The sequence below is a fragment of the Neospora caninum genome, chromosome VI (assembly GCF_000208865.1).
Source record: "Neospora caninum Liverpool complete genome, chromosome VI".
Taxonomy (NCBI): Eukaryota; Apicomplexa; class Conoidasida; order Eucoccidiorida; family Sarcocystidae; genus Neospora; species Neospora caninum.
Window position 1 is genome coordinate 2,462,036 of NC_018392.1, and position 24,441 is coordinate 2,486,476.

The 24,441-nt window shown below is 55.5% G+C and overlaps 3 protein-coding genes across 3 annotated transcripts; 1 reads left to right on the plus strand and 2 right to left on the minus strand.

Moving 5' to 3' along the window:
• Window positions 1-953: 953 nt before the first annotated feature.
• NCLIV_018350 (conserved hypothetical protein) lies at window positions 954-11,487 on the minus strand (the record flags this gene model as incomplete). The annotated part of the gene is made up of 2 exons (XM_003882028.1): window positions 954-4,893; window positions 5,372-11,487. 2 exons carry the CDS (start codon window positions 11,485-11,487, stop codon window positions 954-956), a joined length of 10,056 nt encoding a protein of 3,351 aa, XP_003882077.1.
• A 2,997-nt stretch (window positions 11,488-14,484) lies between these two features.
• On the plus strand, window positions 14,485-20,774 carry NCLIV_018360 (glucose-methanol-choline domain-containing protein; the record flags this gene model as incomplete). Its single annotated transcript, XM_003882029.1, has 12 exons — window positions 14,485-14,580; window positions 15,560-15,916; window positions 16,417-16,575; window positions 16,816-17,133; window positions 17,332-17,464; window positions 17,722-18,076; window positions 18,355-18,594; window positions 18,716-18,869; window positions 19,035-19,181; window positions 19,308-19,992; window positions 20,264-20,468; window positions 20,693-20,774. The coding sequence occupies 12 exons, from the start codon at window positions 14,485-14,487 to the stop codon at window positions 20,772-20,774; spliced, it is 2,931 nt and encodes a 976-aa protein (XP_003882078.1).
• Window positions 20,775-22,934: 2,160 nt separating this feature from the next.
• On the minus strand, window positions 22,935-23,405 carry NCLIV_018370 (conserved hypothetical protein; the record flags this gene model as incomplete). The annotated part of the gene is made up of 1 exon (XM_003882030.1): window positions 22,935-23,405. One exon carries the CDS (start codon window positions 23,403-23,405, stop codon window positions 22,935-22,937), a length of 471 nt encoding a protein of 156 aa, XP_003882079.1.
• Between the last annotated feature and the right edge of the window lie 1,036 nt (window positions 23,406-24,441).

A 24,441-nucleotide genomic window follows, 5' to 3' on the forward strand; every position in this document is an offset into this window, starting at 1 on the left:
CGGAGTCATGTAGAGGCGACTCCCCAGCTACACTGAACGAAGACATGCGGCTCTGGAGTGAGAAAAGGCAGCTTATCACGTCGTAGTGTCCCGTGTAATTCTCCTCAAGCGAGATGGCCCCAGTGGAAGTGTCACCCTCGCGACTATGGGGAAACCCATCTCCGTGGAACCGCGGTCAGACATATCGAAACTCTGTCGCAGGAATGCGGAAATAGTAACACACGCCAAAAGAAACTGCATGCATACACATTTGAATGTAAGGATAAGGATATCGCGTTATTTTTGTTTCGTCACACCGGAAAAAGGTCAGCGATTAGAGGAGGGCGGATTCAACGGTGTGCTCCACCTTTTCATCCGGACAGTTACTTGTTCGTCGTCGTCTGCGGAACGGCTCTTGAATTCAGCGCAACAGTAGCAATAGACATTTCGAGTCCTCTGTTGCCGAGAATGTTTCTGCATTTTTCCGTGTGAGTAGCAAATGCACGTTCGGTATAATGCCACGTTATACGCGCGATACAGTGGTTTCAAATACTTCGAGACTATCACAACGGAGAAACGGCAAGTCACCATTTTGTTTGAAGCCACTTTTTGTTTCACGTTAATTGATTGCCATATAACTGCCGGTATTACAGAACAGTTAAGTTACTCCCTCAGGTTGGACCAGGAAAGAACGTGCTGGCGCCTTTCCCTGAAATGAAGAACGGTCGACTCTAAATTTGGGATAACGGAATATCGGGAAGTGACAGCCTGTCGCTACCAAGGAATGTGTGCAAAGGAACAAGCACATCTAGACTTGAATCTCTTCTGTGGAAGATAAACTCGTGAAGAACTGATATAATGCGTGCCTCTTGTCTTCCTTTCCCCGCACGACTCTTGTTACTTGGACCACTGGTTTCCTGCCCCCCTCCCCAGGGGCTGTAGACACGATCGAATGATGCATATGAATGTCCCACTCAGGCACCTGTCGCTTCCTTGCTGTCTATTTGTCTGCCTTTTGCTCCTGGTCCTGGCGTCTCTGGACCTTGTACAAACGCAGGCAACCGGACGGGGGGTGGAAGCGCAGGGACGCGCAGAGAAACGGTCAATTCGTTCTCCGTCCTAACAGAACGCAACCCTTTCCGTGTCGGCCGGCGGTGAAAGGATGCATAGGTGATACCTGCTGCATTTTCGCCCGAGAATCGAGAGGCAGCGGGGGTGAGTGTAACGCGTTTGACGGACAGCGCCTTCTGGCCAAGAGCACGAAAACTAGGAGAAAGCGCATCCTCTGTGTCGGTCAAAAGCTCTTTTTTCTGGGATGTCTGAGAGCCAATGCAGGCTTCTTTTCCGGGGTCCGTCTCCGCACTCTCCGCGCTATCTGGCTCGACCCCGTCCTCGATGATCTTCGTCGTCCACGCCTTTTGGGTCTGCCTCTCACTTTCTCCAAGTTCTTCATCTCTCTCTTCCCGACTCGCCCGCATCTCTTGTTCGTCGCGCTCGGGTCTCTTTTCGTTCTCCTCTTCCTGCGACCGCCTGTCGCCTTCTTTCCCATTCCCTCCCTGTGCATCAGTTCCGCCCGCGTCCGCGTGAACAGAAGACAATGAGAGCGAATACCTCTCCTTGTTCCTCTGTGGCAACGAAGCAAGCCGCCGCCTAGGACCGGAGCGGAATGAGAGCGAACTGGATGGAACCGAAGCGCTCGCGCGAGCCCCTTGAAGAGGAAAATTCAAAGACGCGGTACGAGAGCACAAGCCAGAGAAGAAAGAAGAGAGCGGAGGAAAAGAAAAGCTGGAAGAGAGCGACGACGGCGCGACCGGAGCTAAACACGATCCAACCGCAGACGCCTCTAAGCAAGCTTTCCGTGCACATTTGCGGCATTCTGAACGGTGGAAAGTTGCTTTCGGACGGCGTGAGAAGACAGCACGGCGTGTCGGGCGTCCTGCCACCTGCCTTCCCTGTTGACGGGAAGAAGACCCAGGACGGGAGCAAGATGCGCTTACGAGCGGAGAGGTAACAGAAGCGACAGGCGCATCTGTCTCCTTTTCGTCGTCTCTGTCCTCTCGCTCAGTGTGCTCTCGATCCTCACCGGCCTTTTCGCTCCACCATTTGCTGCCTTTTTCCCCTTCTGGTTTTCCATTCCCTTCTTGCTTCTGTTCTCCTTCCTCTTCCGCGGCTTCATGCGAGCCGTGCTGACGCTCCGAGAATCCGTCGTCTTCCGCGACGAAGTCGCTCCGGCCTTCACCGTTGTCTTCTGCCTTCCGGGGTTCTTTTGCCTTGTCTTCTTTGTCCAGGGTTGCTTCTCGCTCCTCGGTCTGCGTGGCCGCACGCGCTCGAACACTCTGTGTTTCTTCTCTCTTTCGGAGATTTCTGCATTTCTTCTCCTCTCGCTCGTGCTGGGAGGTGCTCTCGAGGGTCTGTGTCCGACCCTGCGCCGTCTCGCGTCTCTCCGCCATCGGCTTCGCCTTTCTCTCCCCCCATGCCTTGACCTCCGTCCTCCCTGCCTGCATGTGCTGCTCTTCCCCTGCGTCGTTTTCGCTCCTCTCTTTTTCCTTCATTCCGTCGTCCGCAAAGGGTGTGCTTGCTTTGTCTCGCCACAACCCTTCCCCAGGTCGGCCGTCTCGTCTGCTTGAACTTTCTTCGTCTCGCTCTGCCGCTTCCGCTTCCTCCTCCTCTTCTCTCGATCGTCTTCCGCCCTCGCTCACGTGGCGGGTTGTCGCTTCTCGAGTCTCGCGACCTCTAGCGGCGTCCCGCCTGCAGAAAGCGGAAAATCCACGAAGAAACATCCGCGTCGAAATTACCGGGAAGTCGTGGAGGCGCGGACGCGCAGCCCCAGCCTCCCGCGCATCTGCAGCTGTCAGGGAAGCGTGAACGAAGAGCGAGGATGGGACTTGGACGAAAGGCGAGAAGAACCGCTGGCTGTCCGAGCAACTAGACGTTCCCCTCTCGTCGCCAGGCTGGTCTTCGCAAGAGGACGAAGCGTTGCTATCGCGGAAACGTGGAGGGTCTGAGGCCGAAGAAGAGACGGCAGAAGCAGAAGAAGAGGAGGGAAAGTCGAGGAGAATGGAAGAACAGCGACAGGTCCATGGCACCCCGTGAGCATGGAGAGAAGTCCGAGGGAGAGAAGGGTGGCTGGGCAAAAGGGGGCTCGAGGCGGAGGCAATCGCAGAGACTCTGGCGACAGCTGTCGATATTTCGACGAGCAAGTGAAGGATCCAGAGAGCGCGGAGAGAGTCTCGAACTTCTCCACTCCGTCTGACTTGGTACTGGCTCTCACAGAGCGCGAGATACAGCCCAGCGAGGCGTACGAGAAGCGTCTGCGACCTGCGGCGGTCGAGCTGAAAAGGGGGCTCTTTGTTCGTAGCCTCCGCCGCCCCGTCCTTCATCTCTCCCACCATCGTCGCCTTCTGCGAGAGTGTCGTCTCGTGGGATGCCTCGACGCGCCGCCCTTCCCTTGACGAGTCCCCGACACGCGCTGCGCCTGTGTCGCACCTCGTCCTCTCGCCGTCGCCTGCGTCTCCACTTTCTTGCTGTCCCTTCTCGCTTCGCCGGCACACACTGTGTCCAGGCGAGGCGAGCAGGCGCGACAGACCTCGCTCGAAGGCTCCGAGCGATATGTGCTTCCGCAGCGGCGAGCTCGGCACTCTCTCCTGTTCGTCTTTTGTTCGGGTCTTTCCGTTCCGGGGGGCTGGCTCCAAGAAGACTGCAATGTCCTTTTCGGAGAGGCCGAGCTCTCGCAGCCGACTGAAAAGTTGATGCACGGACGCACGCCCCGCCACAAGTGCTCGATCACGCAGTGCCTTGGTTCGTTGAACCAAATCGCGGCAAAACGCGCGCCGGTCTTCTTCTGTGTCTGTGCCCTGGCCGTCTTGACCATTTTTGTCGCGCAGGCGTCCGCCCTCGCTGGCTTCGAGCTCGAGAAAGGCGCAGCTGGAGTGCCCGGGAAACGGGGCGGAAACGGAAGAAGGGAAGAAGGCGGAAGCGGAGACGGCAGGGAAGGTCGGCGGAGAAGACGCTGAGCAAGGGCGAAAAGGGAAGGAAGGGGAAACGGAAGAGACCAGCTCGGGGTGCAAAGCCTGCAAAGCCCACAGCTGCGCCAGTTGACGCCCCGCCTCGATGTAGGCATGCAGCAAGGGAATAAAGATGGCGCCTGAACTGACAGACAATGCCCCAGAGGAAGACGCAGACGGCGCGTGAGAAGACGCAGCAACGCGAGAGGCACAGAAAAAAGATCGACTCGAGGCGTTGCCAGCAGAGAAGGAAGACGATGTAGGGAACGAGGTGCGGGAGGGCTCGAGTTCCGCCGGATGAAAAGCGGTTCGGCCTGCTCCGCCTGCCGACGCTGCCGGCTCTTGGACGCCCTCGTCGCTTCCTTTCGCACTTTCCCTCGTAGGTTCGTCTCGCCCACAGGAAAAACCGTGGGGGCAAAGCGTCGCCGCGTCCTTCGCGTCCCCACGAAACGCGACAGAGAGCGCCGCCCGGCCGCACGTGCTGCCCGAGAAACGAGGACTCGAAGTTTCTGCTGGCTGCTCGTCAGCCTCGGAGCGCCGTCGCGCCTCCGCTGTCGGCGAGGGTGCCGCTGTCGAGACACCTGAGAGCGGACGGGACGATGCCGATTCTGCGCACAGCGAGAAGGGTGCCGAGTCAGGCTTTTCAAACGGCACCCGTTTGAGACTCGGCGACTGCAGGACGTGGGCATTCTTTTCAGGTTCGCGCGGGCTCTCAAGGAGGCTCACGAGAAGTCTCCAAAGAACGGGAACCGAAGACGAAGCAAAAGGCAAAGAAGAGAAAGAAGAGCGCGGGGCGGCTTGCGAGGACGCAGCAGGGAAGAAACGCGCTGAGAGGCTGGTGAGCCGGTCAAGAAGAACTGCGGCTTCCAGTCGAGCAAAGCCGAAGCTCGCAAGGCGCACACAGACGAGGCTGGCCGGAGAGGAAACAGAGAGGCCGCGGGAGACGCAGAGGGGCGGGATAGAGAGCACACAGGAGGAGACGCGAAAAAGGAAATCATGACTCCAGCTGAAACGCGGAAACGCGGAAACGGTGCAGAGTGCGAGAAGCCGAGTGAAGCGAAGAGGCGTCTCGAACGACGCAGCAGAAAAGATACGGGGAGAAGACGAACCCACGTCCAAACGCCCTGCCGCAAGATCCGCGCTAACTCTCTGGTAAGGCCGGCATCGGGCGCTTGGTATTTGGCACTCTGAAGCGGCGAAAAAATGAGGAGCTACGGACAGCCTGGACAAAGGGAAAGCTGAAGGCGGCGGAGACAGGAAGGTGCCAGAGACCCTAGGAAAGACGCAGGCAAGCAGCAGGTTAAGGCGAAACAGGCTTGCCACCCAGTGACTGTCCAAAGTGGAGTCACAGATTAAAGAGACGGGGCGTGACGCCGCCGCTGACTTACTTACAGTGGACGAAGGAATCGTCTACTTCGGGACGGAGATGCTCTTTGGAGCGCCCTCCTGTTTTCCGTCTCACCAAGGATTTGCACTTGGACCCTCCAGGAGGTCTTGCTTCCTGTTCTAACATGAATCGCGTCGCAGATGGTCCCCACTCGATTCCTTCATGCTCAATCCCTTCCTGTACTTCTGCGTCTGCTTTCTTCTCGGCTTGTACGTCTTCTCCGTTCCCTTCTTCCTCTTTCTTCATCGCCTGCCTGCCGCAGCCTGCTTCGTTCCTGTTTTCCTCGCCTCTCCGCTCCGCGCTGGCACCTCCTGTTTCGCGTTCCCGTCTCTGTTTGTCGTTTCCTCCCTCGCTCTCGCTCTCGCTCGGCGGCTGTTCACCAAAGCTCTGCCAGCAGACAGGCCACACGTCGTTCCCTCTCAGAGAGTCTCGCAGGAGCCGCCGATGAATAGTTTCAAGCAAAGTGCGTCGATCGTCGTCGGTGTCGCTTTTCGGCGATTCTCCTTGTTCCTGGGCCGCGCGTCTGCTCGCGGGCAACCCGTCCGCTTCTCCGAGCGGCCTCTTCTCTTCCGTCGCATCTCCCTGTTTCCTTTCCCCACTCCGCAGAACAGGCTCGCTCTCGCTCACGTCGCGTTTGCCTTCGACCGCGAGTCGCCGCCTTGCCCACACTGCCTCCTCGTGGACTCCAACGGGCGTTTGCCGCTCCTCAGGGTCCACATGTGTCTCCTTTCCCTCTCGCTCCCTCTCGGGTCTGTCGCCCCACCCGGCTCGAATTCCGTCGTAGCTGCGCTCCAGCAGACCGAAGTGCGTGCCGACTTCGGTTCGCCGTCCTTCCGCCCGGTCGCCTGCTCCTTGCCTCTTCGAAGCTGTGCTGCACAGCCAGTCTGTTCCTTCTCGCTTCCTTCCCTGAAGCAAGGGGTCTGCGCTTTCCGACTCCGCTCCCTCGCTTGCTGTTGCCAGGCGCCTGCCTTCACTTGAAACGCCGCTCCAGTTACCAGAGGCGAACGCAGGCTGCGTCTCTGTGCTGACGGCCAGCAGAGCTGCCAGCTTCTCTAAGGCCTCCTTCGGCCCCGCGTAGAGAGCGACGCGGCAGCGCGCAAGGTCGTGGTCGCCTGCGAAATCTCGCAGGAGCTCGTCTCCCTGGTCGAGGAGAAAGAAGTCGATTCCGCGCGTCAACGCCGGCGCCGCAGGTTGGCGAAAAACCGTCGATGCGCGTGCCGACTCGCCTGTGCCCCTGTTTGTCAGAGCCGTTTCCGCGCGAGGCCATTCCGTCCTGCTGGTCGAGGGAACAAAAAGGCAACTACGGGGAGAAGACGCGCCAGGGGAAACAGAGAACACCCTGTCAATTGCGCCCGCCACATCACATGTGAGAAAGCCGAGGCACTCCGTCTCTGCTGCTCCTGCGCTCGCCGGGGTGCCTGGACACCTGGCAGTCTCGCGGGTGTCTGTACAGCTCCCACTGTCTAGATCGTCTGCACAGCTCGTCGCCCAGAACTCGATAACGACTGCCTTTCTGCGGCATGTCCAGAGGGCGGCCGGTGGGCGCTCTGGAGAGAGTGCCTCGTCTGGTTGCGCGTCCGAAGCAAGCATCGAGGCGTCGAAGCCGGGGTTCCGCTCCGAGAGGCTTGGAGGACCCGAGCTGCCGCGTGCAGCAGGGGCCGCGGGTGTGACTCGGGTGCCGTCCGCCACAAGTGCGGAGGCGGCGGAGCCTCTGCAGCGTTGATTGGTTCGACGCGAAGGCCAGAAGAAGGGAAGCTCTGAAAGCGCAGTAAAGTGAAAACTCCCGTCACTGCGTCCTTCCTGGCGACTTCCACTGTTCCGGCCGTTCGGCGTGGAAGCCTGCGACCTAGCAGATAACAAAGACAAGTGTGAGCGAGGCGCCAGGTGCGTCGTTCTGCTGCCGCCTGCTTCGTCACCTACGGTCGCGTTTCGCTTCCCATTCAGTTCTTCTTCTCGCCTCGCAACAGGAAAGACGCGCAGCAGCCGGGACCGTTCTGACTGTTCTTGTCCCAACTTGCATGCGCAGAACAGATCCCGAGGTGAGGAGTCCAATGCCCCGCTGCTGGCGGTGAGTCTTCTTCTTAAACTGTCCAACACAGAGAATTCGCCGACATGCACGAGGAGATGGAGAGGACGCAAGAAGGCCTGTCTCGCCCTCGGAGACAGCGGCGGCTGAGCCACCCCTGCTGCGTCTCGCGAGGACGAGGAAGACACCGAACAGGAAGGAGAAGAACACGAGCGAGCGGAAGAGGGGGACGAAGACGCGCTGGAGTCGCCCTCGAGATGTGGAACTGCATGTGGCATCGGAGGGACTGAGGGGAGTAAAGGCCCCCCACGATCATCGCCTTCTCCGCTCGCGTCTCGCATGCTCTTCCGGACATCTCTCAATGTCGCTGCTTGCGCTCGAACTTGTGCTCGCTTCCCTCCATTCGATTCGGTCGCGTCCTCACGCCCAGTCTCCTTTTGCGCCCCCACCGTCCCTGCCTGGCCGTGTTTCTCGTCGACTCGCTCGCCATCATCTTCCTCTTCGCTGCGACTCCACTGAGCGCATGCTGGGCACATTCGGCCGCAGTTGCCTCGAAACGGAAAACGCGATCTGTCACCGTCTACCTCTTCGCCCTCTTTGCGTCTCAGAGCCTGAGCTCGGCACTCGCGAGGGAGAGGCTCGTTTCGTCCTGCGGCTCCGCCTGTGCACGCGATGGAAATGTGAAGCGTGGCGACCGGGAGTTTCGGTCTTCTCTCCTGTGCAGCGCGTTTCCCGCCCACCTCCACTTGTCGCCCCCTCGCTCTCAGCTTCACCTCAGGCCTTCGTGGGCCATCCGCGTTCTCCAGCTCCTCTTCCCTTGCTGCTTTCTCTCCACCTGATGCGCGGCTCGCCTCACCCGGCCAGGCTCTGATGCTGGCCCTGCCTGGACGCACACCGCTGGCAGGCGGCGGGAGCTCGAGGCAAGAGGGCGCATGGAGCTGGACGGCCAGAGACAGGTGTGGGGTGTCTCCGTTCCGTCCGAAATGGGTCAACAAGGCTCCACTCCACGTTTCGAGCGTCCCGACTGCGAGAACCGAGACCGTTGGATCTGCAGGAAAGGAATGCGTCCAGCCCCACAGCGCGAGTCGGTCGTGGTCTTTCGCGGTCTGTGTTTGTCTCTCGAGACGGCCGTCTGCCGCCGCTTGCCGAGAGCCCAGCAGGGCTCGCGAGTTCCCGGTGGCCCTCGCTCTCTGGAACCCTCCCGCTCTCCCCTCGCGCACGCACTCCGCAGTTGCGCTGTGGACAGCCTGCGCGGCCGCAGTTCGCGGCTCAGTCGACGCACAAAGGAGGAAGCGAATCGGCTGACGCAGAAGTACCGAGGCCGCCTCGGCTTCGGACAGGAGGGCCGGGGCAGCGGAAGAAGAGCCGGGATTGCGCCGTGAAACGCGGAGCACAGCACGAGCGAGAGCCGGGGACGGTGGCCCGAGACGGAGAGCGTGGCAGCTTGCGCAGTCAAAGAGGAAACGCCTGCTTTCTCTCTTCACACAGTGCGCCGTGACGAGGTCTTCTTCGACGAGAGGCTCCCCTTCTTCCTCGCCTCGACCCCTCGCGGCCAGGCGACGCAGGCCGTCAGGGTCCACGACTCTTCCTGTCTCTCTCCCGGCTGTCGACAGGACACCGACAACCGACACAGGCACACTGCAGCACAGAAACAGACGCGCAGCCGGTCCCAGAGGGAAGGGACTGAGCCGCGAAGCCACGGTGACATGCGAGAGATGCAGATGAAGGTGCGGAGTGTCGAGCGGTGGCGGGGCGGCGGGAAGCAGGAAGGTATGCCAGGAGGTTTCTCTTTGCGGAGGGAAGCGCCTCGCCGTCGCCGAATGCGTGCGAGAAAAAGACGAAGAAAACAAAGGCGAAAAAGGAAAACGTGGTCTCCGTCTGTCGCAGGCAAACAGATTCCGCCACCCGATACGGCTAAGATGCTTGCTCTCTCCTACTGCGTCTGCTGCCGTGGAACGGCGAGGCACATGAACACAGCCTTCCTGGAGGTTGAGGCAGCACGCGCCCGAGCGTCCGTTGGGGATTCGAACGTCCCCGTCAGAATCAGACGACGTCCTTTCTGTTCCACCGTGTCCACGCGTCTCCGTGTCTTGACACCTCGAACTGAGCAGAGAAGGAAACGACACAGATGAAGATCCGTCTCCGGCCATCGAGTCCAGCGCGTGGCGCGCCCGGCTTCTCATGCCGCGCTTGCCTCTACTCTGAGACAAGCTAGGTCCTCTTTGCTTTCGTGATAAGGGCGGAACCAGGCAAGTTGCATGCTGCGGCCTCTGGCGAGCTCGCACACGCGAGGGGCTCGCCGGCACACTGACGACGTCGCGAACGGGCGATGCTGCGCTGTGTCCATCGGATATCCTGTCGTCGCGCCTTGGGAAACCGTCTGCGGTCGAGATCGCTCGTTTCTTGAGCGAGAATCGGTTTTTTGCTGGGCACTGGAACAGGGGATCTGCTGCACACAGTCGAAGCCAGGAATCGAGGAACGAGGACTGAGGAAACGGTCCTGGCCTTTCGCCTCCGTTGCCCAGTCGCCCTTTTCCGAGTTCGGCGCCTGCTTCTCTCTCAGTTCTCTGTTCGCCGTCTCCCGCTTTCTGGGTTCCTGCTTCTCCTGCATAGGTTTCCTGTGCCAAATTTCTGACTTGCATCTTTTCGCGGTGTCCGGTCTGGGGGGCATCAGATGCGAATTGTGTTGGGTCCTCTCCCGCGCCGCTGTCTGTCTCCTCTTCCGCCTCTTCTCCGCGCTCTGCGAAGCTGTGTGAGGTGTCCTTCTCTCTCGACTCGGCCAGAAGGCTGTCCGAGACGCGCGGAGAAGCTGCCAGTGTCCTCGCCAGTGCCGCCGCAAAGAGAGCGAGATTGTTCGAGTCCCGGAGTGTACACAGAGGGTCCGTTTGCCTCACGACGGAAGGATCTCTAGCCTTTGTTGCTGCAGAAGAGCTTTTCGTCGAGACAGCCGTGAGCACAGAGTTCACTTGCTCGTCATCTCTATAGCCAGCATCCCGCCCGGCGAGTGAAGCCTGGAGAGCGGGAGTTTTTGTGGCCCGCCCTCGTCTGAAGGCGACGTGAAGGGACTGTCTCTCTTCTGCCGCAGGGAGGCGCCCGAAGACAGCATGTCGAAGATGAGATGAAGAGAGGAATTCCCTTTGCTCGCATCTCTCTTTCTCCGCCTCAACCTGTCGCTGGTCGCGTGCCCCATCCCATCCCGCCTCGGTCTGTCTTTTATCGTGCTCGGAAGAGGCCGCATCTTCCTTCTCAGGAGTTCTCAGTGGAGGGAAACCGCAAAATCTTCGCACGATCAGCAGCTCTGACTCCGCGCCGTCACACGCTGCTGCGAGGCCGGGAGACACTGAAGGGCTCGAAGCGGCCAGAGTCATCGCTTCTTGTTGAAGACGCATCAGACGCGCGAGCTTTGCTTCTTCTTTCCGATCGATTTCCTCTAAGTGGGCCAGCTGCGCTCGGCTGCACTCGCCACCCTGTAGCAGCGCAGGAGTCACGAAGTCGTCGCCCTCATCGTTCCACGACGCTGTCGACGCAGCGAATGCAGCCTCGCGTGTGGCCTCGGCGTCCGTGCCTGGCTTTACGGACTGGTCCTGCGTCGAGTCTAAGAAGTCGCTGGGAAGCGAGAAATTCTCAGGCGGGCGAGGAGCCCCGACAGACAATCGTGGCATTGTCCCTGGTGCAGCAAGGGAGAAGGCCGAGTGCCTTGGCGTTTCTGATCGCTCGGCTTTCGGATCGCCATCGGAGCCTCGATTCCAGTCTGTCGGTCCACCAGTGTCTCTGTTTCCGTTCCAGGAAGTGCCCAAGAGACTGTTCCGGACAAGGAAGAATCTACTGTCCTCTCTCGCGCCGTCACCGCCACGCAACGGCTGTGGAGCCTGCACTTGCAGAGTCGAGGCAGCATCTAGAGCGGCTTCTCGGCGACCCCGCCCATGCGCTTCTGGGCACCTCTCCCCTCCAGGCGACGGGCCAGGAGAGCTCAAGCGACGAGTGCAGCGGCCGGGGATCGCGCGAGAAAACTCAGGCAGGCTTGTGCTCGTGGGCTCAATAACATCTGAGCCACTGTACCCGTTGCTGGGCAGACTGTCGCGATGCCCCATGGCGTCTCGCTCCGTGGGAAAATGCATGCGCGGCATGCCTGGAAGCCTGCAGCCGTCAAGGGCTAAAGCAGGCGAACGTTCAGAGCTCGGCAGGCCGCAAGGCGTGCCCAGGTCAAGAGGCGACGCAGATGAAAACAGGAGAGAGGAAGAGAAGCTTGGGAAAAGGGGCCGATTGTCGCCGAGGAAGGAACCCCTCGCTGTGTCGTCTTGCACTTGTCTTTTCCTACCCTCACGGGGACTGTCCCCAAATCCTCGAGTTCCAGGGCCTCTTTGCCGTCCGTGGTTCGCCGTCGCACGGCCTAGCACGAAGTCGCATGCAAGTCTCTCTGGTTCTTTATCTGGCGCAGCAGACCTTCTCGCGCTGCTGTCACCTCTCTCGCCAGGAAACCGGGTGCCGTCCGGAGAAGACAAGAAACGCCTGTTTCCTCCATGGCGTAGACGTGTGGAATACGCCTCCTCCATCGAATCTGCTTTCGCGCGTCGCAAGGAGCATGCGGCGAATCACGAGAAGCGAGACGCCAACTCCAGGAGCAGAGCTACAGACTTTAGGGCGCTGAGTTTGCCTACGTGTTTTTTTCGAAAGTGCGCGCTCCGCACTGCGTCCCCGAGGAGGCAAATTGGAGAGCGGCAAGAAGGGAGGACTTGCCAGGTTTTGAGCGGAAAGGCGTGGCCGTCACTGCTCGGATCGACCCAAGAGTCCGGAAACACGGGAAGAACGGCGAACACATGCCGGTGCACGAAAACCAAAACCATCACACTGGGAGTGCTACACCGGCTGACTCAGAGTTGTTGGGAAAGAGGCAAAGAGGCAATCCTCGTGTGCGCCATTGCAACTAAAGCAGACTTGAGATACGTCTCGAGGAGAGCAGGAGCCGGAAGCAGAGAAGAGGCGCATACGACGGGCGAACGGCTTACGGCGTGCGACAATCCGCAGGAGGAGTCTCTTGCGATTGAAAAGGTCTGTTTAGAGTCACGCTGTTACATATGAAACACGACGCCGTGGGTCATTCTACACGGCCCAGCCGACAAGGACGCGACAGGCAGGTCATGACAAAGGCAACCGTGGCTGGTGTGGTAGAGCACTGGATGGTGTCGATGCCTTTCCGGAAAATGAACTCTCGGCTGTGCCGTTCAACGCCTGGGAAACGAATGCAGAGCGACACGATTTAACGCGCGAAAGTCGCAGCTGGTCCGGTGAAGCTTGCCGGCCGCAGCAGCTGCAAAAGAAAAGTTGCGAGAGAAGTGATGATGCACGATTCGTTCCTCAAGAGACACGATTCGTTCCTCAAGGGACACGGTTGAAGAGCTGATTGCCCTCTCAGGGCGCTCGGTGGACGCGCTGTGGAGCGACGGATGGATCCTTGTCATTTTTTGACATGGTTGGACACCGAAGCGAACTACAGAGAGCAATGGCTGTCAGAAGAAAAGAGTGTAACAAGACCTGGCGCCGCAGAAGTCAGCCTGAGACGAGTCGCAACGGAGGAAGAGAAGCTCCGCCAAAAGTGGAGTGCATGCATGCTTCTATGGTTGCTGCCTTGTCAAACATTAATTAGAGAAGACTTTTCGTGTGCGATTCACTCCTGTAGTGGTTAGCTGTAGTTCGTCGAGTGAGTGGACGCACATTCGTCGCGTTCACGGTCAATTGCTAGTTAACACGGGATCTCTCTTTCAGAGAGAAAAGATACTAAAGCCACACAAGACATCCCATAAAGAAAAGTGCGCATCTGCAGAGAAGAGACTGACTTGAACTATCTTGCGCACCATAACTGGTGTTCGCGCATGCAGTTTTGAAAAAGATTTCTCTCCACAAGACAATGTGTGCGCCGACACATGAAGACAACGTAGCGGGACACCGGGGGGGGAGGGAGGAGAGGCGATCGTCGCTCAGGAACGCACCCTGTTGAAACCCTGCTGCGTGGTTATCCACCCTAGCTCACTGGAGGGGCTACTTAAACGCAATATTGATGGCTTTCTGCCAACTGCAAGGGACCCATGAATGCAGAGGCTTCTGCTTGTGCAATTCATCGTCCTCCACCTTCCGCTGTGCCATTCAAGTGGTTATGTCTATGCTCTGCATGCACACGTGCATGCTAGAGGTCCGGGTGACAGCCAGTCACAGAGAACCGACTTTTTTTGTCGGTCTGGTGAGTGATTCGACAAAACCCGGATCGAGGCAGGTTCAGCTAAAGGAAGCGTGAAAACTGCTTTTTTCAAAATGGCAAGCGGCAATGCAGACGAGAGGGGTGAACCGAGTACACACTTTCACTCGAGCGGCAGCAACGGTGGCAACACGCCACATGCTGTGAAGGACAGGCAGTGGTCGTTTTGCTGATACTTGACGAGACGTGCTCTGCTGGATACATCGACCAGTCTTCACCTTAGACCTTCAGGGTACGTATAACTAGGTGGGACGCTGAATCGGATCAGCACAATCCGACTTTTTTCGGACACTGCGACAGAAGCAGGCTACAACCGCTTCCTCCAGTGGTCCAAAGATCGCCAGGTGCTGTAAACGTTATCCGCCATAGCAAATATCTAACGGCAGTGTAACAGTGCTTCTGAATCCATCCAGAACAGCACGATGGAGACCCATCGAACAGCATGATGGAAACCCGAACAGCATGCGGATGGAACACCTGAGGCGCAGACTTTACGGTGTCGCTCCAGACGAGCCAAAGGCGCTGAAACTACAGTTTTTTTACACTGGCATACCTGCGAATGAGCAGTGCATCCCGGAGAGACACCCCGACTCTGACACACCAGAGGCTGCCGCAGCTCCACTAGCTCCACTGAAGTGAAGTGTTCAGTGAAGTTGGCCATAATAGGTGTAGCTTGATTCTCAATCGCCAAACATGAGCACTGAGGAATCAACCGGTGTCCATTGGCGTGTATCGCGCATTATTTGCTAAGCCACAACAACGGATGTCCGAGAAGTGTTGTTGACATTTCAGCATAAACGCGCGATGGCACGGATATTGATTTTCGCCCTCTCGACGAATGAAGCTACCCAAGCTTGACAACTACTTGCGAATCTATTTTAAAATGGATTGGGCCATTTCAGACTACCCAGGAACTCTGAAGCGACCTGCAAAGGTACTCAGATTCAGACAGTGGAGCGGCATTAGTTAATGCAGCCGAACTCGACCACGAGTGTCGATCCATCGGTGTCTACAAACACGCATTCCATTTTTAGCAGGCGTGTAAGTTTTTGACGAAGAGGTGGGTAATGTGAGAGGTGTTTTCCTTTGGAATGCTCCGTTGTTTACATGTGCGGAACCGCGTATACCCGGAGCAACTGATTTGCGGTATCTACAACCCGGGGGAAAACTTAAACCGATATTAACGTGTACCGTTTGTGAGAGGAAACTCGTTCGCAAAATTCAAAAAGGTGGGAATAACCGTGTATAGTCATTGTGGTAAATTTGCAAAGGTCACTAGCTATGATCGACGTGAACGACCGAATGTGCCGCAAAATGTCTACCCTGCTCGCCGGTCCAGTGTAATTAGAGATGACAAATTATACAGCGGGCTTCTGCCGTTGGTGGGGCATGGCGAACATAGTACGGATGCTTGCTGATTGACACATTGAAGAAGTTAATAGACAGAGAACTGCGGATCATCACGGAGGCTTTAGCCACATCCTGGTTTTTCTTTGAAGACAGCCCACCGTTGCAAGACACCGTCCCGTTGCGTTGGTGAAGAGTGCCGCCACGATTTGACTGGCGCTGGCTATCGGGCAGATATCGAAACGGATGCACGTTGGGATGATGTCCTTTTTCTCCGGTGCACGGCGAGCCGTGTCTAAGCAACTGAAGACGGAATCCATCTCGGCACAATGTAATGATCTTAGAAACCCCACACATCTTTGTCTCGACAAAATTTTCTCTTCTGTTCCAGTGTTTTCGTTCATAGTCCTTTCGTTCAACGTTTTTTTCAGACAATGACACTTCCTTTTTTTAGTCAGTTCGGCTTGAATGTAGCTGCATCTCTCTGCGGCACGTTCCGTGGGAATAGGAGAGGTGGTGTCATTTTTGTTCTGCCTTCAACTCTTCTGGCGGTTCTGCTCTTGCAGGTCTGTACCCAGCCGCCACAATGCGTGTTCGTTATGGCAGGTCCTCCCTTTGTTGCCGAACAACGCGCTGAAACACTGCACATGGGTGGCATAGAGAATACTGTGGACGCTGCTTCTGTTGTCGACGACGTGATGCTTCGTCAGAAGCCTGGTGCTGTGTCACCTCTGACTGTACTGGTTGGTGGCCACAGCCGGAACTCGACGGGCTTTCCTCTCCAGGAGGAAGTACCGCTACCTGCCGAACACCTCACCAAGCAAACAGATCCCATCACCTCAATGCCTGAACTGGGAACATTGAAGCAAGAAATAGGAAGCCGATCCACACAAGGGACGGCTATGGGAAATGTGAGGGAAAGGGTAAAACTGCCTGCGGACGAAGACACGGCAGAACCGCAACAAAGACAACATGATCCACACCAACACGGCTCAGAAAGGGCGGCAAATGCGAGGAGAGAGAGCGCCACAGATCCGGTCCCCACATGCGGAATAGGACAGCTCATGGTGGCAGACTCGTGTGTGTCTGTAGATGAAGATAGACTTTTTGATTTTATCGTGGTTGGATGTGGAGCCGTCGGTTGCCCTTTGGCAAGGACACTGGCAGACGCCGGTAAGTTAAAAAAATCACATCCAGTGGCTAAGCATTGTATGCGCCTCCGATGATCATCCCAACAAGCCACTGTGAGCACAACGTGGCATTGATGCGATTAGAACCACTTCATTGACACTTTATGTTTTATTTTTTAGGCAAACGAGTGCTTGTCCTGGAAAGAGGAAAGGAGAGGACAAGCGAAAAGACACCCCATGCCGTCGATATTTTTGGTGCTGGTAAAGCGGTGGCTGATGAGGATGTTGCTCAGCTAATTCAGACAAATCAGGGAGTCCGGAGCCAGACTGCAGGAGTGATGGGTGGCGGGACCAGCATCAACATGGGGATAGTGGCGATGGAAAACAGGGAATTCTTTGAGTACCTGAACGAAAAGCACGGCTGGCGGCTCGACATAGACTTGCTGAACGAGGTGAGCTTTTCGATGCGGCGGGTAGCCTGGGAAACAAATCATTTTGGCGTACGTGAAGCTCGTTGGTTCACTACTGCAAGTTAAGCGGTTCTGTCAAGCATCACTTTTGAAGTGGTTACTCCGTGGTGTTTACCGTGCGGCTACGCTATATATCAGTAACGTCGCGGCTGTTCAACTAAGGTTGGTTAGCTTTCTGAGGAAACAAAATTGTGCACTGAGTGTGGAATTGGCTGCATTCAGGCTCACCAGTGGATCAGTAAGGCATTCAAGCCTATGCCTCAAGATACAGACTACGGGTCCAGGGTGGCGCTGAGTCTGCAAGATGAGGGGTATAAACCGCTTTTTCAGTCGGATGAGCGGGCGAAGAAATTTGCTTGCGCTCGATCAGGTCTTGGTTGTCATGCTGAGCTGTTGCCTGGTCACGTGTGGGGAGGTGTAACCGTGTTTGACAAGGACAACAAGTTCTTCAGGAACGCTGCTGATGTCTTCTTGTACGACGCTCCCGGAGAGTTTGCTCACCCGGTGCGTCTTCTGGTGAAGACGGAGCAGTTTGTGGAGGTGAGTATTACCCGGACAGTGACGTCTGCTGTGATGATCTCGCGACACCACAAACCGTGACAGAACGTCGGTGCTTGGTCGATCGCGTGCTTACGTAGTCGCAAGCGAGGCAAACTGTGTAATAATTTCTTGATCTGCTGAGATTGAAAAAAAAACTGGTGGAACATGCTGCACCATGTCTCTGTTTACTGTGATCAGAGAGTTCTCTTCGCTAGTACAAACGCCGTCCGGCCACGGGCTGTTTGTGTGACTTACCGGCCCGCCTCGGCGGAAGACATGGCTCCGATAGGCCTTGATGCACCCCCGCCGAGAAAGCCCGAGGAAACTGGAGGTAATCAGCCGTCGGCGAGAGATATTGTGGCCTGAAACGCTTGGCGAACAGGACGAAAACTGGTAGCCTCTATTTAGCTAAACCGAGTAGGGAGTGTCTGGAATCTCGTAAGAAGGGAGCGGATATGCTAAGTCAATACAACCCGTCAAGAGTAGTACTTTGTTAGCGTACTATTCCGTACGTCTCTCAGGGCCGTGGTACCCGGCATGTGGAATCTCATCGCTTCGTTTGTTGTGTGGTTGTGCCGTACAATACAGGGATATTAGATTATTTGCTGTCCTACGTTCGCCAGCTGATTGAATGGGCCTGGCCCAGTGAGCCACCGTCGGAAATGGCGTGCATCCGTGGGCACGGTGAGGTCATTTTGTCTGCTGGAGCAGTCCACACCCCACTCATTCTTTTCCGTTCGGGTGTCGGACCACGAGAACAACTTCGGGAAATAGGAGTTCCGGAGGTCGCGGTGATGGAGCAGCTGGGACGCAATCTTTCTGACAGGGTACTTATTCCTATCCAGATGTTCCTAAAGGACAAGAAAAGAAAGACAGACCGAGTTCCGAGAGTTTGCCAAGTTCTTGGCGCAAGACACCACGGACCGCAGTGCGACGGAGTTGGGTAAGAAATGATCTACTGCCGGCGACAAAAAAAGACTACATACGAAGTTGTTGCCCTGGTGTTTTGTTTTTGCCGCTGTGTTGCTGTGAGATGGAACAGTACTTCACATGTAGGAAGCTTGCAGAAAGCACTCGAGAGTCACCTGCCCCAGGCGATGTGAAACGGTCAGGCCGCCTATTCGACTTGTAGCATATTGAAGCAGACCAATTTCTAGCCAAAGCACATTTACTCACACCAACCTGCTCATGCCCACGCAAGGTCTCTTGTCGTCTTTGCAGCATCAGCGAACGGACTCTCAAATGTTCGCTGCTGACAACGGAAGAGCTGTCGGGTCCGAACGTCATCCACGGTCTCCTCTGGGCATCTCATCTGCTGCTGCCACCTTCATGGAGGGACCATCCTGCAGCCCACGCTGTCTTCAAATTCGTTCGATTCTGCGAAGGAAAGGTGCAGTTCCAGGGCACACTGCAATACCCGCCTGCTTGCATGCTTGTCGAAGGGCTCCTTGACTGTTTGGAGTAAGATTACCACAGCATCCATGCCGGTTCATGGAATGCATTTTTCCGTTCTTAGAGTCACCTAATCTCGTTACGGACGGCGTTCACGATGCAACTCGTGGTTTGTGCGTACGTGCGGCAGCCGGAGTATTTCTCTGTTCTACTTTACGACCGAGCCCAAGTCACGAGGATACATTCGTCAACACAAAGACGGAAGAATTGAAGTTGAGGCTAACTACCTCAAAAACGAGCAGGACTTGTTCGATGCCACAAGGGGCGTTCAGTCTCTCATTCAGGTAAATTCCGCTACGAGCCGATGCAGGGAATGGGACCACTAATCTGCTGTCTCCAGTATTCCCTATCGAGTTGGCCCGCGGCGTCACACTGTGGCGGGCCATGGTTCCTGAAGACTCGGATCTACATTTTCCAAACTGTCTGAAATGTACTGTTTTCATCCTCAGCAAATCAACGGTGGCCGATTCAATAACATCGTCGAGCCTCTACAGCCTGGTTCTTGCCCAGTGCTGATGCTTCACACTGTCGTCCAGCTCTTCTTGGAATTCGCTCAGGCAGACGATCTGCCACAGTACGAAAAGCAACTTCTTTCGGTAAGCCACTGGCATTAACTTTTTCATGGGCAGATGGAAGCGTGATTCTGATAGTAAGTGGAGGGATTTTTGTCAGGTTGCCACTTTTTGCTTTTCATGTTGCGGATCGTTTGTTCTGTGTGTCAGGTTCGACGGCATGCCGCGGATTTTCAGCCGTATCGTCATGAGCAGGGTCGTCCCCAGATGCCTTCGACCTCGGAAGACGAGTTATCCTTTCTCAGACTGATACAGAAGCTAACCGAACCAACTGGAGAGCTCAAAAATGTGAACGAACGGCCGATATTTCGCGCTGCTGCGGAGAATCCCGGGAGGCCCGAGGGAGCAGGGGCGCAAGATAGAGCCGCACGGCCGGTAGAAAGGTTTGAAGAGGCACTGGGTCAGGTTTTTAAAGAGAGAGAGAAGCTCAAGCAGTTATTTGAAACTGGGAGCGCTCAACAACGCCGGCGACAAGAACAGGCGTCGCCAGAAACGACCAAGCCACCAATACCAGAAAAAGATACATTGCGGAGGGATCAGTCAGCGGCACAGTCTGGCGTATGCGCCGATCATGTAGAGCCTGCCTGCAAATTCGGGCCGATTCATAGTGACCTTTACACCACAACATGTAGCACACACGACATCTTTACCAAGCGATACGGCTTCTCTGCGTGCTCTTCATCACCCGGAGCGTCTACAGTCCAACAGGAACGCTCTGATAATTTTACGGCTTGGGAGGCGAGTCTCGCCGAAGCCGGGGTGCAGCAGTTTTTCAAAGAGAGGCTGCCGTCGGGGTCGGCTCAGTGGGCAGCTACTTATCCCCCCATCTTGCCGCGTGAGGATCTGACCAAAAATAGATTCATATTAGGCCGGAACGTCGCAGGCGCATACAGATAGCAATGCTTTTCAAAACGAGTGCGGAGCTGCACAGTACTGCGCTCTAGCACCACTGCTGATACCATGTATCCGTAGCAAACGAACAGGTCCTCAATGCGAGGAATACGCAGAAATGTCACTTGTTCGTCTCCATTTTGAAGCAGCGGTGAGTGCTGTACGAAGTGGTGTACCACTTTATTTCCGTTCTCGTGGTTTCTACTATTTCTCAGGAACTGACGATCCGGAGTCACTGGCGGCCTTCGCGGTCACGTACATGACAAGCATCTGGCACTTTGCCGGCACAGCAGCTGTGGGAGACGTGGTCAACCATGAATTTCGGGTGAAGGGCGTTAAAAATCTGTCCATAGCAGACGCTTCCGTACTCAATCAAATGACGCGTCTTAATCCAACCGCGACTTTAATTACTCTCGGAAGGTAAGAAAGAAATACTTCAAGGAGGCACGAAGGGCCAGGTGCAGCGAATGCAGACGAACCAGCGAAGATACACACATGAGCCTACGTTCCAACCAACGAGCACATTGCCGGATGTCACTAAGTGAATGGAACCTGTTGTCAATGTTTCAAGAAATGACTGCAAAATAGCCTTGATGGAGCTCTTCATGATATTCTTTTTTGGTTAATGTATCTGCCTTCATCAGATATATCGGCTTGCTGAAGGCCAAGTCCACCCGAACCAAGACTGCGCGTAACACACAGTCTGAGCGAAAAGATCGGCCTTAGCCACCGCCGTCAAACATTTCTGAATTTTTCCCCGTAAGGCTATAAGTCTTGTATGTGCAGTTTGCCTGACTATCTTGCTTACGTTGTAAATACAAAGCCTATGCGATAATGCCGTACTCCATTCCCACAACAATGTTTTGTGTTGCAACGTAGTACACAATTCTGCGTTATTAAAAAGCACTGGTGGAAACAGTCACTTTCTCGTCGCGCAGAACACTGTTCGGATGCGGATAACCCACCCCCGCCAAAAAGACAGCGGCAAAAGTAGAGACAGGACAGTGCTTGTGCACCGCCGTTTGCCGGTTAGACGATTCAGCAGGCAGATTAAGAACGCATTTCATTCGCGCTGAGAGAGTTGACCGAAGCCGCAGGGGTGTCTGGCAGCCACAACACGCAACCAGCTAAAGCATAGTTGTTACTTCCGGGTGGCGTGTCTCGCATCAGATGCCAACCAGCTATGGACCCAGCTTGAGGACGTCAACCGCAGCCGCAGGCTGGGTTAGACTTCCCAGGATTCCTCGGGCGCCGGCTCGGTGGAGGATGCCTTCAAGCGACTCTTTTATCTGAGTGCATGTGTAGAGAAAGAAGCTCCAAATTCCGCTGTTGCACGGAAGTAGTATGTCATTTTTGGGAGGTGAATCAACATATTCAGTGTCGAATGGCTCAATGCTGCGGACGAAAAAACAGCCCCCCTCTAATGGCGAGCAGCCCGTCCGGACACCTCCTTCATGAGCATATGTATCCAGTGTTCGGTGGGGAAAAAAGAGCGACGGCTCACTCAAAGAGTGCTCGGCCGACACGGCTGAAAACGTCTCTCACCTCTGAGTCTTGATAGAAAATTGCCACGCATTCCAGGGCGGTGCAAGCGAGCAGACTTCCAGGGAACTGAAGGGCGACGCCGACAAGTGTCTCTGCCCACAGAGGCAACCAAAACAGGAAGATAGATAATTAAAACAGATATACACCACGATGGTGGAACTTCGCAGTGAACCACGCGCTGCACAAAGCTGCGTGACTGCTCATGGGAATGACGGCATGTTACTGTTGCTGTGCTGCAATGGAAGGTGCCATTTCAAGCTGTCGTCTAGGCCGTAGTGGGGCGGCGCGTTCACGCGATGAGCCATGTTCTTTACCGATTGTTAGCGGCACGTGTCGCCATGCCCATTGCGCTGGTGTCCTCTGTAAAAGGTTGGCGGAAGCAGCAAACGCAGAACAAGATCTATGATGCTGAATGGTCTTTTTTCCCGTTAAAAGATACGACAAGCCACAGAGATGGTGCAGTACCGCGCTGTCGCAGTCCAGACTGCAGGAGCTGACCAGCCCCAAAGTGGCGTCTGCGAACGAGGCACAGGTAGTGTATCGGACACCGTGCTGATAACCTTTTCGGAGCATCAGTGGCCATCAAGGGAACACGCAAGTACCGTTGCTTATCTCACTTCTCTAACGTTTTCGATTCCTGTTGACTCCTTCTTCAGAAGGTCTCTGAGGCAATACATAATCTGCACGCATAAGACCTCAGCAACGCATGACAGCGAAAAACAAGAAATCAACAGCAGCCGCAGCGTCCGCCCTCGATGTCAATGTGCTTGGAAGCGTTGTTGAATAACTGAACGTCGTCACTTGTCTCAGATTAGAACGGAACGAAGTGGAGCCAAAGCATTGGAAGCACCTCGCACCTACTCACGGAACAGGACATGTATCGGACATCCGATTTTAGAGACTGTGCGACAGATTAAGGAATTGAGCAAAGGCCCCATATGAATTCAATCCTAGTATAGGAGCTGCAGCACTCTGCAGACAGACGGAACAATGTATATTTTTGTCCCACCCCGTAACTCCTTTCGCAATATCATAATCGTTGCTTGGAATAGTCTGAATAGTCTCTTCTTCGCGCCAGCCCAACGCTTTTTATCCCCCCACATTTGTAAAGGTTAACATTCCACAGATGCTGTTTTCGAAACGCAACCACTCTGGTCGTTTGTTTATGCGATTCATCAATGCTATTCATCAATACTCTCTGCAAGCGCCAGTCTATTTAGAGGCTTCGACAGGAATGTCTTTGACTGAAGACCACCACGTAGGGACAACAACAGGCTGCTGTAGGAAGGCAGTGCTCGACGTAGAAGTACCTCTCGGATGGATTAGCATATCGGGACGGGCTTAGCAGCACAACCAGTCTTTTCTACGCACCGTTAGCAACTCCTCTCTGCGCGCATCCGTGAGCAAGCAGGCGCGGCAGCAGCAATTTCCAGACTTTTCCCCTCCGTAATTAAATGCATTCTTCTCATTCAACTGCTGGAGCAAATCCAAGAATCGCTCATCTTCGGCTTGATGCGTTTCTTGTCGATGTGCCGCCCCGCGGCCGGAAGTGTCGCTTCCCTGTTCTGTCTCACTTATCGCAGCCCTTTCTGCGGGAGACCCCTCTTTTGGGGTATTTTCCACTGAGGGGAAACTGTTCTGTTCCACAGATACAGGAGTCGTTTCGATTGCTGTGCGGGACTTCACTGAGGTTACCATTATCTTATCCTCGTTATTCGTGAACCAGGATGCGGGCACTCCATGGCCGAAATCAAAGACCTCACAGCTTCCGAGGGCCAGTCCTGACGTGATACCACTCTCATCAGCATTCATTTCCGTTCCTACACAGCCACTATTGCTGCCTCCCAGCTTTCGTTGTCCATATTCAAGGCAAAGGAGATGCTGAATATGTCCAGCTTCACTAGCTCTTTCTCGCTGTCGATGTTCGTCCTGCTCCTGCGTTAACTCGGCGCGCAATATCGATGCGATCTCTCTGATAGCGGAGGAACCGTACAGCTGCAGCACGCAGTGGCGAGACGCATTTGCTGCCGTTACCCCAGAAAGGGCTTCGCTGGTGCGTAGTGGGTCTAACTCTACTTTGATACTCCCAGATGCTGCTGTCGTCAGGAGTCGAGCACTACACGGACCTCCAAACCTTGTGAAGTCTTACACAAGATGACAGACACGTCGTTCTATATTGAGTAGCTTTCGGGCTGGTAGACAATGGTGACAAACAGTAAATACTCACGGCTGCCGCCCAATCATGCAACAACAAGCATTACCGGGGCCGTGTTCACTTCTGCGTATGTTCGGTAGTCAGCATGACCAGACCGGCCGTCGGCTCACCCGGTGTAAAAGCTCCGGATGTTGCCTCAACTGTTGAACGACCTTCCTCTTCAGAAGGAAGCATTCGCTGCAGACTCTAAGCAGCTTGTATAGTAACAGGCCGTATCGTTCATCAAGTGGTCTGCCGATGAGGAGATCCGGTAGGACCTGAATATAGACAGGCCAGCGTTTCCCGTGGCTGCGGGCTCTGTTGCAGTGCCGCTCTCTAAGTAATAGTATATGTAATACACACGTGCAAAATTGTAGCAGAGCCTCTCTTCCGATTCGATGTTGGAAGTTTCCAACCATAGCATCCCTCGTTGGAAGCAACGTCTTGTCACAAGTTATGCAGAAGTTTGGTGTACAGCTCGTTTCCAAGTGAAGCGGAGCTTCAAGTTCGGCTACACCAGAAGAGACAAAATAGCTTGCCTCCACAAATATTGGGCTGTCCAAGAGAGCCTTCTTCCCTTCAGGGCAAAGTGCGATGAAGTTGAGCAGCTCGAATAGCAGGATTTTCAATTCTGCCTGTGTCCGCGTTAGAGTA